Genomic DNA, 20,012 nt, shown 5'->3' with positions numbered 1-20,012 from the left:
ATTTCTTTTCAATACTACTTTTAAGACTATTCAATACTATGTCTTTTGCCTTAAGCTTCTTGTTTCAAAAATGCTATTTCAAATCACACAGAGATCATGGGCTACGGTATTAGTGGTGGTATATATATTCTTGTCTTAAATCATAAATCATTAAGGTCATAGCTTCAAAAACCCTTGGGCAGAGTAAAATCCCCAACATTTTAGGACATGGTTTTCTGTGGTTTCAGCCTATTGGAGATCAAATTTGTAAGAAAAAGCTAATGATGTTAGGCAGCCAAACCTCAGAAGATTTTGCAGAGTTTGATATTCAGAAACCATTCTGGACCTTTTGGAATCAATCTCCTTACCTCTGAAGTCTGGCATATAAAATTGGAAGCAATTCATATCATTAACCTTTCTAAAGTCTTGTCTGACAACCAGAGCCATGTGTTGTCTGTGACAGATCCAGTACTTGTTCTTTTATACCTGAATTAAGTCATTTTCCTTCTGTTTCCATTATCCTGATGTAAACTTGCTGAAAGCTCAAGGGTAGCCTGTTCTCCCCTGAGCTGAACTGAAATGTCCTCAACAGCTCATTTCAGGCTGGAGAATTTAACTTTGTGAGGGCAAAGTGGTTGCAGTTACGTGTAGGAGCAATGCCTTCTCTTGTTTAAACAGCACTGACAACACCTGGTGCTGCATTTAGGAACAGCCTCACTGAACCCACAGAAATAGATGCACAATACTGATAGTGTTCAGTCAGTTTAAATACACTTGTTTTGTGAAATAACAGCAGAACATGCAAGATCACTACACAAAACTGAAAGACTAATGGAAAATCTGATTTCAAACTTGTGGTTTCCCAAAGCATTCCTTATAATTATTTTTATTATGCTTTTCTTAACAAAATATTATTTGCATTTAATTAGCCAATTAGAAGCCATTCTGTGTAATTCAAAATTCAGTAATACTATTTAGGATTCCAAAAGTGTATCTTTTAGTCTCAGACTTGCATGTAAATTCTTCTGTACCATCACTGAGGTAAGCACATGAATGACTTTTTAGATCGATTAGACAAACACATGTATCCTAGAAAAAGTAAAAATTAGTCCAAAGCTGCCATGCAGAGGTTGCACGGATTGCTGCCCAGCTGGGAGCAGCACCCAGGCCAAGCTGGAGCAGGACAGAGGCAGTTTGGGGGCAGGCCAAGGTCTGGGTGCACACAGTGACCGAGTGTCCCCTCCCTGCACAGCTGGAGCACTGCAGTGATGCTCCCTCTGCTGCCATTACCAGCACTGGCCCAAAGTGCACTGAATATTCTCCCTTTTTTCAAAGCTGGCAGCTCCTTCTTTTATTTGACAATATGCCAACCACTTACTGCTGGTAAGAGAAAGGGAAAATATAACTGATAGTAATGAAAAACCCATGGAATGTGCCTAAGAATTTACAAAGAAGCTTGCAGGAAAAAACTAATCTAACAAAAACCCAACAACTTCAAACTTGAAAGCTTCATAGAAAGTTGGAGAAATTGAATTGCTTGGCTTTAGTTGAAAGCTTTACTTCAGTTCCTTTCATATTGCCTTTGGGGTCACTGGTTGGAAAAAAGAAATGTAGTGGTCAAAGAGTTCTTTTTCTGCTTAGAATATGCAATGGTAACTTCATTTTTCTAAGGGCTGGGAGTGCCTCCCTGTTTTCCCCAGCTGGTTGCCTCTTTTCCTTAGTCTCCCTAATAGGAAATTCCAGATTAATGCAGAACACAGCTTCACCTCTCAACCCTTTCTGCAATACCTGGTTCTGGAGTACCAGAAATAACAAACATGGGAAAGGGAATTCAAAGAGCACTCCTGGGACTTGGACACCGATGATTGCAGAGCTGCCAACACTTGGGACACCTCTGCAAGGCCAAACTCCAAAACTGATGCATTTTTATGAGAATATGTATTTTTGTGAAAAATACCTTTACACCATAAAATTATAGAAGTAAAACTGGTAACTTAAAAACCCCTCAAACAATAAAATTTTCATATTGCTGATAGGGGAAGCTGTGTCATTTGTAATGCCCAAATGTCCAAGGTTTGGTAATATTGCAAGCAACATTACAAATTCAAGTAAGCCTTCTAAACAGAAGAGAGTTATACAGAAAAACATACTAGAAGGCTACTCCTACCTATAGCAAACAGAAAATCCCTCTCATTGAATGCAGCTATTCAATTATTAAATTATTCCAGCTTGTTCCATGAATACACTCTTTCTGTGTAGTAGAATTCAACACAATGAACCTTGCAGTGTCAAATGGCCATTGAAAATAAGCTTATTTTGCTTTTTTTCTGGTACATATTGCAATGTTTATGTTTAAATTCACGACTATAATAGCTGCTAGACATTTGTGTTCACCTCACAATTCAATTTAGTTAAACAGCAGGAGAACTCAATGCAACAACAGGGAAGAGTAAGCAGATTTCAAAAAACCAGAAGGGCACGACTTCACAGCATGTGAAAGGTCATTCTGCCATGGAAGGTTTAAAACAAAACAAAGCAAAAGCAGCAAAATGAAAGAGCTCTGGAATGAGAGCAGCAGAGGCCATCAGTCCACACAGCTTCACTCATACAGATGCTTAAACAAATTATGACTTGATGCATATCAGCCATTCAGTGAAACTATTCTTATCATCTTCCCATGGATACAGAGCTTTAAGGAAACCTGAGATATTTACTGCCACCTGTTCCTGGCCCACAGAATTAATGTTTGGTAGACACAAGCTGCAAGTATGAGCCTATTTATTTCAAAGTCTATCAGCATATTTTTACTTCAGGAGAGAAAATTCAGATGTGCATAGCACAGGCTGAAACACAGAAGATATTCTCCCAATAAAGGCCTGGAAGTGTGTATGTAGAGCTGAAAATCCTGACACTCACACTTAACTGTGGGATCTCCTTAAAAATAATAACTCCAAAAGAGAAGGGAGAAGGCAGGTTGCAGGACATGGATCAGAAAGCATGACTTAAATTTGAGTTGGTGTACTTCTCCTGGGTTTACATTGGACCTGGTCTGATCTCAAGCATGAAATTCCTTAAATATTTGAAGAAGTTGTTGCAGTTGATTTTCCTCTCAGGAAGAGAAGTTCTGTGGAGATATTAACTGCAGATGTAAGGCCCAGAACGTCTCCATTTTAATGCCCATGTTGGCAATTGCTACTCCTTGTAGCTAATTTAACAGTATTTCTTGTAAGACTACAAGCGGATTGAGCAATGTGAAAGTAAAAGCACAGAATACATGCTAATTATTATTCTGCTATCTTTTAACAACATACTGGAATGTTAATAGGAGACAGAACAATTCTAACAATGTTTTGAAGAAAACCCTCATAATTATGCAAATTTTCTGTAGTTAAGGCTTGGCTGATCAAAGAACCTTAAAATGAATTAGATAAGGACAGCCATATGGGCTTTTTTATTTTACTCTTTGCATGAATATTGCCTATATGAAAGATGCCATAACTCACAACTGAAGTCCTGCAGGATTTAGGGGATCACAAGCAGAGTTGGGACCATGGCTTTGAGTACTTTATGATGTACTTAAGCCCAGGGCTGGAGGGATAACTTGAGGTGATTGGTTGCAGTGGCCCAGCCAACAACTGTTCCCCCACTGAGTGCAGCCATAAAGGCAATAAATAACAGCAGGGACATGAAAAGGAATGCTGAGTGTGCTTTTCACCAGAAAAATAACTATATTTTTTCTCATGTTATTTCTTGGGAAAGGGATTAATTATTTTAAAATTTCGATTAGCTCATTACTCCTTTCAGAGAATTAAAAGCTTCAAGCATGGATTGTCCTGTAATATTACATAAGGCAGGCAGATAGGTTGATGAAAATTAAATTAGTTTTAAAATAGCATATGGATGCTATACAAATAAAAGCTTAATGTGGAAAAGATGTTTTGAAGGTTTATATATGGCCCAAAAATGATGATGATATCATTTGATATATCAAATGATCTATCCTGATTTATCCTGATAGTCAAATGAAAGAGGATTGTGATGTAATGGGCTGTTTTCCAGACAACAGCCTGTATAGGCCAGTAATTCTAGTTAGAACATTTACTGAATCTTACACATAACATTTGCAAGAGAAGAAAATCTAGCTACAAATGTAATGTCACACCCTCAGAAAACATGACTTTCAAAAGTTCTTGCAGGAATTATACAAACTCAAAAAAATCTATTAACTTATTAGTGTTGAGAAACTGATCAAAGACAGCATTAGAAAATTCCCTGTAGCAATGCTGCTGGGGTCATAAATACCCTTGGAATTCATTACTGTTATTTCATAATGTCAGAACAGAAAAGGAAATTCATCATGCCTGGACTCTGTTAGGTTTTTATTGTTGTAAACATGGTAGCTGTGAAGGGAATATAGCAGTATTAAATCACATTTGATAACTGTTTCTTAGAGTAAATAGTAAAAACGTTGCATTTCAGAAGAACTGCCCCCCCCACCCCAAACACAAACAAAAAACCAGCAAAGCCACAACCAACCAAACTCAGCAAACCCTAAAGAAAATGTTTAAGCAAAATGCACTTGCTTTTGTTCTTGGAAGAGAGAAACAGAAAAAAATTAGAAAAATGATACATGGAATAGGTCCAAAGTTTAAGCTAGTTTCATTCAATTTGTAAGATGTAAATTGTTCCATGACGCAGAGTTTGAAAAATGTCTTTATTTAAGCATGTACAAACACAGAAATGCTGGAGCATCAAAATATGTTTTTGAAGCTATCTGGTTCGTATTTCAGGACAGCTTCTTTGTCTTTAATTTTTCCCAGGTGGAATGAACAGTCCTGAGCACACTACTCACGGTGAGAGCATTGCCAGTGACTCAGATTGACTCAGGACCTTAACATATCAGCATTTTCCCCTCTAAATGATTGCTTGTTTTTAAGTTAGTGTTATATAGAATATAATCTGGACTACTGGAACCATTTTTTAGAAATCTTAGTTTAATCTGAACTGAGACTGGAGTGACAGCTACAGATGACTGCACCTACTGATCATGTTCAGCTTATGGGTTTGGGATTTTTGCCTAAGTAAGAAATGAGTCCATTATAGTCCTAAGATTACCAATCATAAATGAGACTAATAAACCACTTTGTAGAGTCTCCTGTGTTTTCTAGGAGCCATCAGTACACACCTAGGAAGGCAGCATAAACCCCAGGATATTCTAACTGGGGTTAGAATATGGAGCACAGCCCAATGCATGATTCTCTCTTTGGCCGCTTTGTTTTTGGACTCCTGCTCCTGTGGCAGCTGCCCCATCTCAGCTATTAGAGCTTTAGCTCCAAGGTGCACCAAGCACCCCTTCCCCTTGATTTTGACCCTGGCCCCTGAGGATTGATTCCCTGCATTACCTGGAAGGACACAGGAATTCCCTCTCCAGCTTCCTCAGGCTACTCAGCATTTGATTTTGTTACCTGCCAGTGGTAGTGAACAACTCCAGACAAACACATCCTGTGTGTCCTGAACATTATCCTGATCCTTTCTCATCTGGCTGCTAGGATTGTATTGAGCTATTTCAAGGCCTCTGCTGTTTCTTAATGCATAATTGCTTAGGAAGCAATTAGAAGCTTATGCTATTTCACAAACTGGTGATATTTTACCCAACAATTTTTTGCTACAGCCAACTGTTCAAACCTAACTGGCACAGGACAAATGAAAAAATAATGCCATTGCAATGTTTGTAATAAAAATGCAATCTGTAAAGAAGGAAGACAACACTGGGGGGTTTGGCATTGTAAACTGAAGGCAACATTGAAACCATTCCCATTCCCTCTGCCACCTTTCCAAGTCCTTAGCTTGCTGAGAAGCACAGACACAGCCAGACTGTGCCCTGGGTATTCCCACAGTGAGTTTCTCTTACCTGACCCATTTTTCAGGTACCCATTTGCATCCACAGTGGTGTACATGATGTAAGGACCAGGCTGGTTAACTCCAAAGGGCTACAAGGGGTCAAAGAAAAAGGCAGGCAACATGTTAGGAACAGAAAAAGCTATAGTAATTAAACAGTAAACTGAAGAAAAACGTTTTTACATTAAGAATTTATTTTTTTATTTTAAGAAATAATTTTTTATGTAAGGAATTTATTTTTTATATTTTAACTTCAAAATCTTGCAACTGTTTTGGTCATAGCATTATGTGGAAATCAATTTTCAAAATCACAGTAATCAGCTGGCTAAGTAATGTTTAGTTTCTCATGAAGAAAGCTCTACTATTCAGTCCTCAGGCAAAAGGTTTAATGTTTCCTTGGAAGCTATTAATAAAGTAAAACCCCCTAAAAATTCAAAGAAATAACTGCATGTTCTGGAAAAGCAGAGCATTTGATACCAAGAAAATGCACTATCTTGTTGGTATTTCTGAATTGAAAAATACAACACAAATTTCATCTTTTTTATCATTATTTAGCAGTAGTTAATTTAATTAATGAAAGTGATTGAACAGTTACTTGTCAAGTAGTGTTATCTACTTTAAGCAAATTTTCTTGAGGAGGAAAATGTATTTAAGCATCAAAGTAAAGTCATGAGGAAAAATAAAACAAACAAACACCCAAGAAGTTGTGCATTACTGAGTGATGAACCATAAGAAATGCACCCAAGTAAGAAAGGGTGGGAAGGGAGAGGATGAGAGACAACTGCAAGAACAGATTTTAAAGGACTTTTCCTTCTTTTTTTTTTTCCTAGTGCTGAATTCAAGCTGATATTAGGACATCAAATCCAACAGAGAGCTTTCAAGTAAGTTACAGAAGGAACACTAAAAGAGATGATGACATGTTTCACACCATGCCTCAAAAGTAGTAAGTTTAAACCATGAGAGTAAGTGATAATGATGACAGATGAGATCAAAGCCTGACAATAACAACTGATTAGAACGAAAAGTAAGGAGACCACAGAGGTGATGCTAATGCAGATCTATGAAAGATGAGTGAATAAGGTGAAATTTAATTTTTTTTGGTGCCACATAGCTGTACTCTGGCAAAATGTGCCTTATGTTACTTCGTCAGAGAGCTCCTATTACAATGGGAGCAATGGTGTTTCAGTGATCTCAATAATGAAATTTCCACCAACATCTTCTGTGATTTCTTTTTAAACCCTCGATTTCTGTAATTAAGTTAATGATACTATCAAACCTCATTATTTTACAACAGAAATTAAACCCCATGTCTCAAAATAGGCTTGAAGCAAAGGTTAGCCCCATTTGAAGCAGTTTTTCTATTTTCAAGTCAAAATTAAATGTGAAACTTTTGCAGAGCTAAAGTGCTACTGCTACCTCTGATTACTCTAAGCTCCTCTTTCAGGCCAACTTTCACTGTGAACATTGCTAAACAATTTGCTAATTGGCAGTTTGCTGGGTGAGTTGCAGATTTCTGGTGATGAATAAAATAATCTAAACAGAAAACACCACATGTGTGTGGCTGTCTGCAGAATCATCAGAGCCCAATGCACTTTTCCTTGGCTGTGCCACTGCTGCAGTTGGGCCCAGAAGTGGCTGCATCTACCCCACAGTCAGTTTTGCCTGGACTTTCTAAGTGCCCACCAAGACTTGGCACAATTCACAGTTTGGGCACCCAGGTTCCTCCTGTCTCTGGTACCTCCCAGCCCCCAGTGTGGGTAACAAAGCTCCTGCACAACAACCATCAACTGATTCCAGCTCTGAACAGCAGCTGCCCAGAGTTATGGTCTCACAGAAGCAGAAGTTGGCCAGTCATGACTTGGATTACACATTATTCCAGTCAATAGCTCTTTTAATATGCTGAGAGTTTTTGGTATAATTAGACTTCAGCTGATTTGAGGCTAAACACTAAACAAGGCCATGGTTACACTTACTGTTATTTTCCGAGGGCAGTCATTCGAACAGAGGCCACTGAGAACTGCAAGAACAAAAAGTGAGCATGTTGTGTTTATGTTCACAAACCATCTTAGAAGCACCACCTTTGGAATCTGGTAAAGTCTAGTGAAAGTGTCAGGTAGTCATTAAAACACAGAGAAAATAAATACCTACTTTGTGATTTATGGTAATGTAATCAGTTGGAAACATACTTGGCAGAAATTCATCACTGCTTTACTCCACCTCACTGGTTAACCAGCTTCAAAAGGGCAAATTTCCCAGTTAGAAAAACTCCAAATTAAAACATTTTTTAAACTGTGAACTATACATTTTATTCATTATTCTTCATTTCTAATAATTTAAAATACTGGCAGAGATTCAGCTTTATTGTTTTAACTGATAAAAGATAAAGGCTTTTCCCTCCATACAAAGCATCATTTTAGAACTTGGTTTAAAGCAATTCAAAAAAGCTGTAACAAGCAAAAATCCCATTACCAATTTAGTCTATTAATTCAAAAGTATTATAAGCAGGTGTATATAATGCTAATTAATATCTAAAGCCTGTGACATTTGTTCCAATTAATTGTTTAAAACTTACTAGTTTGAAAAATCAGTTACATTCGGAAATCTCCGTTAAAAACCTAAATGAAGGACAGTGAAAGCCATCTGTTCTGTAAGCCAGGACATCCTGTCACACTGAGTATTAGAAGAAAACAACAAAACCCACACACATACAATAATCTAAGGTCCATTTTGGTGCAAAATTTGGACTTCTAATGACAACAGTTTGGTTGAGCAGCAGGCCAGTAATGGCCATGGGCAGGGAGGAGGATGCACACCAGGTACTGAGGCCAGGGAAAAACATTACTGCTCCATGAATTATGGTATCACAAAGCAAGCATGGCAGACAGAAAATGAAGATTTGGACCAGATTTGAGGGCAGGTCATCCTAACCATCAGGAGTTTCTTAAAGCAGTTTCTGTCTTCTTTAAGAGTCCATTGAGCTAAGGGTACAAAATGTTTAGGACCAGGGAAATACTGAAAGGTGCACGTAAGATGTTCACAGTCTGATTAGAAATCACTCCCTATGTGAGTCAGAAATGGCACTGCTCTAGTCAAGGAAGTTTTCTAATAATTTGTGTGTGAATATTAACAATTGTCAAGACTCTTAAGTTACCATTCTTTGCCTGTGATTTCAAAATGTTGAATTTTCTATATACAGTAAGATGTAATATTTTATGCAGTCCAAACCCCCCAATATCTGAACAGTTAAGGCAAATATGTGTGGCAAAGCAGAATTTGAAGACTATATGCACCTACAGATAGACTTTCAACATTACAGCTTTAATTTTATCTATTAAACATAGGTGAGTCTGCAAGTGGATCCAACTCTTCCCATTTTGATGCAAAAGGGCACACTGAAATTTGCTGTTCAGTTTCACCCCTGGAACAAATTACCTGGCCAAGTATATTTGACATCAGTTTTAATGAGCAAAGCTGTTCTCATTGTCCATATGCCAAATAAGTGAACACAATGCATTTACTGATACACTAAACCACACAAAGCACATTTTGTTAGAAATACTTTCCCCAGTATCACAGCAAAAATATTTTTAGACTCTCATTAATTCCCATTTCCTGGGGTTTCTATGCAAAAATACTCACACCCTAAAAGGGTGCTAAAAAAAGGCTTGCCCCAGTTTTTAAGACAGATTTACACAGAGTGAATAAAAAAAAATCATGTAGCAAATTACTCCCTTCCCCATTAAAATATCACACAATTGTAGTTCTGGTAAGGCTTTGTGAAGTGTAAGATTTTCCCAGAGGATTTTCTGCATGCTTTTGTGAATTACACTACAGATACATGGTATTATTTCAAAGAAGGCTTCCACCAACATGATAAATGATTAAACACTATCACGATGAGAACAGAGCTCAGGCTGTGGACAAAGTAATAATAGCATCAGCCCCCAGCAGTAGCTGCAGTTCTGTTCTCTTCTGGTGTGCAGAATGCGTGCTTTAGAGGATTGGGTGCATTTAAATAACATGAAGGCAAATACGATTTTTGAAGGTGAACCTCCAGTTGTTGCTACTGAGCTCTGTCTTCATAGGCTCCCATGCAGCCTCATTTTTCACTCAATCTCAAAAAATCAAGCAAGACAGACGAGAAATGAGCTCAAAGCTCAATGCCTTTGCAGCTGAAGAACACAGAAGGGCATGTAGTTAAAAATCCTAATTATGAATATTGTAACGTAACTGAAGCCTTTTAAACCAGCTCTCATTAATTCACACACCCTGGCCATGTTCATGGCCACTCTGCTCTCAGGGTAAGGTGTGGTTTGTGCCACGTGGATTTGGGCTGGAACACAGAAGTGACTCCCACAGGGATGCAAAGTGACCCTCAGAACAGAGGGTCCTACACCATGCAGGAGTCCCTGAAATGAAAGCAGCCCCTTTGGAAGGTGATTCTGCATCACTCCCACATGACACACACACATGAACTCCAGCAAAGCAGGCTTGCCGTGGCACAGGTACAGAACATTACCATAAGGTTTTCATAGGCAAAGGCTCAAATATTCACAATATCCCATTTTGACTTTATTGTGCATTGATAACTTACCAATAACTTTAACAAAATAGGCATCTGCTTCAAAGTTATTTTTCAATGTATGGATAGCAAAGTCCTTGTTGGAGTAGCCTTTGCTTAGCACAATGATATCCAAGATTCCCTGGAGGAAAAAAATCCCAAGTTTACATTAGAATGCTTATTTACTCTTGGGAAAAAAAGCTGTGCAGCAAAGTTTACACCTTTGCTATTTATTTTAATATCTTTCAAACATTATGAATACCATGCAAATCAAGTTGGGATGGAGAGGGCCATCCACAGCTCAGCAAGGTTTGTGCAGGGCCCAGGGATGGGCACAGCCACCCCCAGAGCCTGTTTGCTGGGTAAGGGGCTGCACTTACATCCTCATAGATGTCAAAGAAGGTGGCAACCACAGCATCCTTGATCTGATTGAGATCTGAGAGCTCCCAGAACACCCTGAACATGCGCCGCACGCTCTTGCAGCTCACATTGTTGCATGGGACATTTTCTAGCAAAAATGCTTGTTGGTTGCTGTAAAACATACATATATAATACATAAATCAACTTGAGACAAGTCTAAATTACAGAAATTTAAGAATATTGTCATTAAATAGTTTAAGTGCTCTGGAGTTAGATGTAATAAAAGCTCAGCTAGCAGCTGCTGGGTTCTTGAAAAATCCATGAGTACTTATGTGTACTTTACAGACAGAACTACAATCATTGCCATGCTTGACTTATAACAATGAAAACATGAAATAAATGGATCCAAACCAACAGGAGTAACTTAACCATTCAGTCAAAGGACTGAACTTATACTTACTTTATTCTGAAAAAACTACAAATGAACTTATCTGCCATTTTTCTTAATCCCTGCCACAGTCTGTCAGCTTAAATATTATTTAAAACATGTCCATGCTTTTTCATTATTGCATGACAGCTTCTTCCCATCCCAGCTCCACTAATACTTTTTCTTACAGAGTGCATGTTTTAAGCAAATTTGAGATTAAACCAAGCCTCTATTTGTATGTTTTCCACTGTTTCAAGCAAAATACAAAACACAAACCCCAACCTGCTAAAGTGCAGTAAAAATAGGGCAATACATACCAAGTTAGGCACTTGCTGACATGTAACACAAAGACAGGTGCAAAACTAAACAAGAAACATAGAAACCAAGCAGAGTGCCCGGGCTAGTGTAGGAAAATCTCCCCTCTTAAGAGTATCCAATAGGTGCCTACGGGTCAGTGGGAGACACAAGGCTCCCACTCTCCCTGATAATGTATCAGTGCTTCTGGAACTGGGAAAACCTCACACTTTACCAGCCTCCAACTCCTCAGGCAGGTTTGCATCCTGGGAGCCTGCTAAAATCCTTCATTGCCTCAGCAATGGAAACAGATGAAGTTTCCTCCTCTCCTTCTGGGGGCAGAGCCAGGAGCCAGAGCAGTGCTGTGTAAAGGCAGCTCAGCTGTCAGAGCCCAGGGCAACACCAGAGCCACGTCCTCAGTGTGACCTCGCACATGCTGCTGGCTCTGTGGGGACAGCGAGGTGGCTCCTGTGCCTCAGCAGCAGCCAGCATGCACAGGCACACACAGGCACTTCTCCTCAGGCAAATCACTGAATTAACTATGGCCAAAGGGAAATGAGGTCATCTGCAATATTCAAGGTGCTGCATTATCTGTATCTGAGAGCTCATAATCATAACTTGAAATTCTTAAGTGCTCACATTCATTTCATGTATTACCTAAGGACCATATCAGAATAGCCAACTTCAAGGTAAGGTGACAAGCTGAGCTAAGCAGTTCGTTTCAATTTCTCTTTTTCATCATCTTAACAGAGCTTTTTAAAATTTGGACAAACTTTTACAAAGACTCTTTCATTTTAAGACTCAGAGACTCATTCACATTTTTTTAAATGGTCAGAAATTACTTAGATAATAATTAATAATGAAAGACGTTTGCACTATACTCTGCACACTACTCAAGTCTAAGCTAGAAGCCTTGTGAATGGATAGACACAAGTAGTTTATTCACTACAGGAAACTTTTTTATTTTCTTTCCTTACAACTGAGAAAAAAAGTAAAACATTAATCAAAGTGGCACTGAGTACAGAAATGCCATTTTCCTTCACCCTTCTGTATCTACAAGAGAAACAGAAGACAAACAGCAGGAAGAAAAAAGCAATCTGAAACCTTAAACAGATGCTGAAGACCCAAGAAATGCACTGTGGGAGAGCTCTCTTGTAGAGGAAATGAATTAATTCATAGATGTAGCATCCCCTGTCCCGTGTGCTGCATCTCAGCCTGGGAGGAGGAAATGTTGCTGGGCAGGCTATGCTGCAGCCACAGGAGTTGCAGGCCCTGATTTTCTGCAGGAGGGAGAGAACCTGCTGTTCTCTGCCTCCTCAGCTGCTCAGGTTGTTCCTAGGATTTGGCCTGTGAGCTGCCAGTTGAATTCTTCTATGATTTAGGCCTGTGATACACAAGGAGCCCTAGAATTGAAATATCTAATGCCATGTTTCATTTCTAATACATACTGTAATAAATAAGTGCAAGCTTATGACCTTCCTATTATTTTGAACAAAATTTTGAAGAGTTCCCATCAGAAAGAATCTCCCTGTAACAAAGATAATCATCTGCATCCTTAAAATGATAAAGCAATGTCCTTGAAAGCCTATAAAGACAGACACTACTGTAATGGTAAAACGTAAAAAATCAATGCTAAAGTGCTCTACAAAGTGTAACAGTCAATACCAAACAACTCAGCTTCAATGCTACAAGACAGAGCACAAGAACTCTGAACTAAGACCAGCCCATTGCCCTTAACATGCCATTTGCAGCACTTCGGATACTGAGCTATACACACCAATCCACAGCTGCAGATAAATGGGGTACTACCCACAGCTTTATTCCAAAGGACATTATATCCCAATTTGGTACCTTCTGACCAAAGTCATCTATGCAGGAAAGGGAGATTTAATAAGGCTTAACACCAAAGACAGACTGAAGACTTATTTTAGTTTTATTTTAACATATTCCTTTGCAATTAGAATTAAATATTTACTGCTAATTTCATACATCTCTCATGCTGTCAGTTTTAGGGTAGTTCATTTAAAGTAATACCAAGGACATCTAAATCACCACTATCTTACTCCAGACGTTCAGAATAATTGAATTTGCCTCTGGTTTTTTAGATTTGCTCAATTACAAGGTGCTCATCAATCCTTCATTTAAAAGAAGTCCTCTATCCAACCTTCCTTCTGACAAGTGACAACTAATAATGATATAAGAAGAGATAATTTGGTCAAATAAGAGTCCTTCCATATAAAGGATTAATATATATACATTAATTTAAAACTGAGTATGAACACCTAGAAAACTTTCTAGAAGTCCATCATACTTAGAAGTTTTTTATTCAACTTTCCATATCCAGCTGTTTTTTGTCTCCAAGTTTCAGTCTTTACTGTTATCAACTGTATCAGAGATGAAGTATTGTCAACTTGGCCAGTGAAAAACATTCCCTTTGAATAAAAATGGATTTGAAAGACTTAGATTACATATTTGCAATGCCAGATGCCAATTACTAGTGTCTAATTGGAAACAATTGTTAAACAAAATTCCTTTCATCTAATTAGATGGGAGATAGATGCTTATAAACTCACATGCAGTACTTACAATTCCAATGTTACCAGAGTCAATTTAAAATCAGCATGTGAAAAAATGAATTCATTTAGGTAAGACAGGAGGTATAGCTGAACCAATTACTAACTACTGATAAAATCCCTTCACCTATTATTATTCTATATACACACACAATTTCTAATACAGAATTCATGTATATATGTAGCCTGAAGAAAAACCCGTGGCCTTGAATTCTAATGTGCAGGTTTTGACTCAAGTCAGAAGTTACAAGAATTCAGACTGAACAGATAAATATGTAAAGATCTACAGTGCATTTAGCACCTTCACCTGTTGGAATTTATTAAGTACCTGATGGAATTTATTGAGTCTTAATAAAGGCTCAACACCCCACAATACCTGTAACCACAAGTGAGACTCCTTTTTGCTGTTTCTGGTGAAGAAATGTCCCTACACTGTCAGAATATTACACAGTGTAATTCCCAATCAAAGGATTATGGCAGGAGATGAAACAGCAGAGTCTTAAAACAGCTGTGGCAATAGTTGAAGCTATTGATAATTTCCTTGACTTGTTCACTGGGCAGGACACTAAACCAACATAATGCCCAACTGTGGTATCTTTATTTCAGTCTTTTGTAGGGATTTGTAAGGATTTGATCTGAAAGTACTTTCTTGAATTGTGATGGAGGCATATAATTGATTTTAATCCTTTTCTTCCATTATCATGTATTGGTATACCTTCAGATGAACAAAATTGTTTCTGCCTGCTTTAATTTCTTTACATTACAGACAGCAAGTAGAAACCAGGCTTCCTAAATGACAGCACAGATTGAGGTCAAGAGTTTACAAAAATGCTTTTATCATTTAATCACAGTAATCAATCACTGAAATTAGATCTGTAGATCTAGCATGAAAGGCTTCAGAGAAAGAAATAAACAGCTTGATCCAGAAGTGTTTAAAATCGATTAAATAAGGTTTTCATTTTAATTTGCTCTAATTTAAGGACAGCTTTTAATTTAATTCCCACACTGTTTTAATACTCTCCAATCAGTGACCCAGTTATACATTTTAAAAGAAAGTATTTGCCTAAGTCTCTCAGAAGCAATGAATTATTATTGAATGTGTCATTTCATAGTGAGAGTAAAAAAAAAGTGACTTTTGCTCCCATCTCGAACTACAAAGCATGCTTCCATTCCTTCTCTACAAATACTGGATAGATACAATGTTAACATGCAATTTATTTCTTGATTTTTAGGTTACTTTACTCTGTTTTTGCCAGAATTCCTCAGTTTTCTGAATCTCCTTTTTAATAGCTTGTCACATCATCTGCCAGTGCTTTCAGTCCTTATGCCTTATTGTGTCACTCAACTTTGATGTCAAGTTTAAAAATAATTTTGAATGCGCTCAATTGAATAAGCAAACAATTCAGAAGCAAGGAGAATAAAAGTGTATCAAGTAGTTCATTGCAACAAGACATAGGTGACTTCTGGGCTTCTGCAGAAGTAACTATTTACAAACTGTTTAATGATTTTACATGACATTACATTGGTGTAATTATACTCCAGCCAGAGGACAGAGGCTCTTAAGACTTAAAACAACTTCAAGTACATTTTTGAACTCCATACACCTTCATGCAGCCTATCCAGCTATCAGGATACACATGCTGTGTATCAAAACACAAGATTTCTGAGGCTTAGGCAAAAGCAAAGACAGCAACTTTACAGTTCCCACATCACTGTGTTACTTTGGCAAGGGAAGGCAGGTTCTAGCTCACTCTCTGGACTCTGTGCAGTCTCTGCTCAATGACTGCAGAATAGAAAATGCAGAGTCCCAGCTGAGGAAAGCAGTGCAACACTTGACATTCAGGGCCTGAGTGCTTTAACTTTGCCTGGCAAGTTCTGGGCCCTACCAGCATCACCTCCTTCTCGTCTGCCGTGTCTGAATAGAAACAGCTGCTCTGCTGTTATTTTAAGGCTCAGAGGTACAGACAGAGCTCAGCTGCTCACAGCCTTGTCATGAATCACATCATGTAGGCTGAACACAGGCACGCTACTCTTCAAACTGGGTCATTTTTAGGTGTGTCACTATCTGAAGAGTTCTAACACAAAAATGTCAGTGGGTTGACTCATGTTTAGGCAACCACGAGAAGACCTGAATTGACTTCTTGGACTTCAGCACGGAATTCTCTTACTATCAGATGCATCAAGGTGAGGTCCTCACTTGTTTTCCATACTGAGTATACATTCAAACTATGCACCCAAGATCATTCCAAATACCATGTAGAGAAAGATACCAAATACACCTATGAGAGACTTATTCTGCTTTGTAACGCATTAGTGCAAGTATTTGTCAAGTAAGGAAGACATTAAGACTCCACAAAGCAAGGGTTAAAAAACCTTTTAGAAGTGATAACGTGAAGCAAAAGGGAACAGCACAGATAAGGTTCCATCCCTGCAGAGGCTGGCAGTCAGCTGTGCAGCACAGACAGACTGCCCTCACGTGCACATATCCTGCCTCTGCTGAGCTTCCCTGGCAGCCTGGTCTCTGGGGCTCTCAGCTTTTCTCCCAAGTAAACAAGTCTATTCATCACCCCTACTATCAAGCAGAAGCATGTTCACATGCAAACATGCTGCTGCACTTGAAGGTAAAGATAAGGACATGGCAGCAGCAGCGTCCCCAGGTGCCAGGTGGGAGCTGCCCACAGGCTGATCTGTTCCCATCACTGGCAGCACGAGCTCACCTACCCAGGTCAGCTCTTACATGGATCACTGACTCCTCTGTGTACAACAGCCTCCCTGAGAGCATCCCCACATGCCCTCTCCCACCTAGCACCAGATGGTAGCAGTAGAAAGTAGTGGGAAAGCAAGCAATGAAGAAAAAATTTTAAAAAAAGGAGGATGGGAAAATTACACCGAAAAATTTAATAAGAAGGGTTAGAAGTTTCTTTTTGGAGGGCTTGGATGTGCTATTTTCAGTTCTCTTGGACAACGTAAAAATAACTGGTAAAATCCTGGTTCTGAAAAAGGGCAAAGCACTACTGGCTGCATTTTCCAGCAGTCACCAGTCAGTGCTCACTCCATGAGAGCACAGAACAGGTTCCCCAGCTTACACAGCCTGGTGTTACTAGTCAGCACTGACAGCTGAAGTCAGGAATTTACAGAAGATGATGTGGGAAAGGAAAGGCAGAGAATCAGCCCCTGAGCTCTGGGAGGAGTGCCTAAGATGCTGCCTCATACTCCAGTCCCTGATGGAATTCCCCACCCCGAGTCCCAGGATGCATTCTGAATACAGCATGTAAATGCACTCTTGGGTTCAACAGAAAACACTTAGCAGAGATCAAAAGTCTTGTTCACTTGATGAAATGAATGAGATGCACTAAAGTTAGTAATTTCCATGACTGATGATTGAACATGAATCTGATAGCTTTATTTCTAGGTTTGCATTACCTTCCAGAAGTGTTCTTCAATATAGCAAGTGCATCAGGGTAGCCATCCATATTGTAATCTCCAATGTGAAGTGTAATTGGAAATGAAATTTCTGCTGAAGATTTGTCATTTTGATATGGTACAAAGCCCCAGACTGTGTCTTTATTTCTGAAGTCTTGCAAAACTGGAATCCACTGTAACGTAAAACAACAACAACAAAAAAGAACAACAACGTAAAGAAATTAATTTTATTTATTTAAACAATGTAGTTCTATTTAAAACAGCTGACACCACATCATCAGGATTCTTAACCATTTACAAGTAAGGATTATTTCCTAACTCTGTCACCAAAAGAAAAAAATAATTTGAAGTATTTTTTATGCACTCAGTTATTCTGGAACAGGAAAATATAGTTAAGGTTGTAAGAATACAACCAGAATATAGAAACATTCAGGAACACCTTAACTGAAATTCAGGCTTGCCTGGAATTTCTACTAATCTTTAAATGTAGGTAAGACCAAACCATCAGGGCCATGAGATCTTGAGTCTCTTTTTTTTCCCCTGGAATTGCAAGGCAATGCAATAGGCATCACTAAAGCTGAGGAGATGGAGCCAGGCTCTCTGCTGTGATACATAGCAGAAGAGCCAGAGAAAATGGTCAGACTGACACCAGGGAGGTTCTGACTAGAGATAAACAACCTAATTAAACAGCAAACGAGGCCCTGAGAAGTTGCAGGGTCTTTGTCCTTGGGGGTTTTCAAAATCTGCCTGGGCAAAGCTCTAAACAACATGGTCTGAATTCAGTTTGCTCCTGCTTAAAGCAGAAGGCTGGATCTCCTAAGGTTCAATTCAGCTTGAACAATTTTATTATTCATGGATATTTAGAAGTTCAAGAGCTTCAATTCCTCTCTTATATCCCCAGAAGCATCAGATACTGAACTGTTTGATAAGAAATTAAGATTAAAGTATCAAACTGAGACTACAAAAGAAATGCAAAGTATAATTTCTCCAGGACAGGAAATAGAATGCATCTGCACTTACTTTCCAAAGTACTGCCGAGGTGCTAAATAAAAATTTATCTTAATTAAAATCAAGGTAATTTTGCAAGTTAGTATGAAGCTGAAGTGGCAGGGTTAACATTTCAATGCTACAGAAAAAAAGATCAGTGTCATTTTAAAAGTCAGGAGTAATTTTATATGTCAACTAACTGACAATGCCTTCAAAAGGACAGAGGGGTGCCATCTTAAAGGATCACTATCACCAACATCAAAAGCACTTAACAGATCTTACATCTCTCTCTCAGCCAAGCCTCAATTCAACTGTTTCAGGAACCAGAATGAGATCATGGCAGTATCATATCCTGCCATGGAAAGACTCCCTTGCTGCACAGTCCAGCAGTCAGCAAGACTCCTGGCACATGGTACCTGTGTGTGACACTGGACTGCTCCCTGGGGATTACAAACCACCCCAGGCAGACGGGAGAAGCCCCCAGACGCCTGCAGCAGGGCACTGAGGGGCGCTGGGTGCAGCCATGGCTGAGGAGCCTGGGCCAGTCCTGCCTGTCACTGACACACCCAGCGAGTGCCACGGCCCTGAGCTGAATCTGACCTGCAGCACCTGCTGCAAACTCCTCCTGACAGCAAACACACTTGGACCCTCACACCCACGACATGCACGTGTCTCATTAGTTACTTGGAGGTGCTGAAGGCTTGGAAAAGTCTAAGAAAACGGAAAATGAGGACAATACTCTCACCCTGAGGGAAATGTTTCAGAGGGTGGATTTGGATTTCTTAGCACTTATTTGTCATGCAGAAGACAGATGAAACAATATTATTGCAAAATAGTCTAATTTTGAAAAACAGTGATTGAAATCAGAACCATGAAATATAATATAGCTTTTCCTTTACATGGTATCATTCACACAGTCATTGCAGTAAAATCCAATTATATCCATCATATACTTTCTAAATGTTCCCAGGTATGGTAATACTTTCTTAAAGAGACAAAATTAAAAATGAATTTTTAGGTATAAATACAAATTTGTTTCTCTTTTCCCTCTATTCAGAGTGATTAATAGAATGCAATTTCACATTCCTAAGGTCTACAATGAGGTACAAAACAACAGGTGAGCACACCACCACCTATTGCCACCAAGCACCACCACCCCTGACACCACAGAGCAAATCCATCCCTGCCACTGCAGCAGCTGTGGGACTCTTCCCAAAAGCAGCTCTGTAACATCCCAGAACATCACCCTTGGTTGATGCATAACCAGATCACATCCCAGCACCAGCTGTGCCTTACTGACAGTTTAAATTCAGAGTAATCCATGCTTCTGGTGAAACTCCTTCCGTAGATTTCTACTACAAACTCCACTATTGTGTAATGTAATGCAAAATTAATTGTTCCTGTGCCTCAGGACATATAGTTAAGTACAAAAGGCAGAAAAATGAAAATGTGTTTGTCAACAATATAAATCTCCTGCTTATTTTGTATTTGATAATCCAGACAATTACTT

The 20,012-nt window shown here is 38.9% G+C and overlaps 1 protein-coding gene across 1 annotated transcript in view; it reads right to left on the bottom strand.

Moving 5' to 3' along the window:
• The window catches only part of ITFG1 (integrin alpha FG-GAP repeat containing 1), a 70,729-nt gene that overhangs the window by 9,603 nt on the left and 41,114 nt on the right, over positions 1-20,012 (bottom strand). Inside the window, exons 10-14 of the mRNA XM_054296110.1 lie at positions 17,516-17,688; positions 10,819-10,969; positions 10,472-10,580; positions 7,851-7,894; positions 5,891-5,969 (exon numbers count right to left, since the gene is read on the bottom strand). Coding sequence (XP_054152085.1) covers positions 5,891-5,969; positions 7,851-7,894; positions 10,472-10,580; positions 10,819-10,969; positions 17,516-17,688 — 556 coding nt within the window. The remainder of the gene's footprint in view (positions 1-5,890; positions 5,970-7,850; positions 7,895-10,471; positions 10,581-10,818; positions 10,970-17,515; positions 17,689-20,012) is intronic.

This window comes from Melozone crissalis, unplaced genomic scaffold (assembly GCF_028551555.1).
Source record: "Melozone crissalis strain CALT ecotype California unplaced genomic scaffold, PUWL_Pcris_2 ptg000007l_1, whole genome shotgun sequence".
Taxonomy (NCBI): Eukaryota; Metazoa; Chordata; class Aves; order Passeriformes; family Passerellidae; genus Melozone; species Melozone crissalis.
This window is presented reverse-complemented; position numbering and strand designations above follow the sequence as displayed.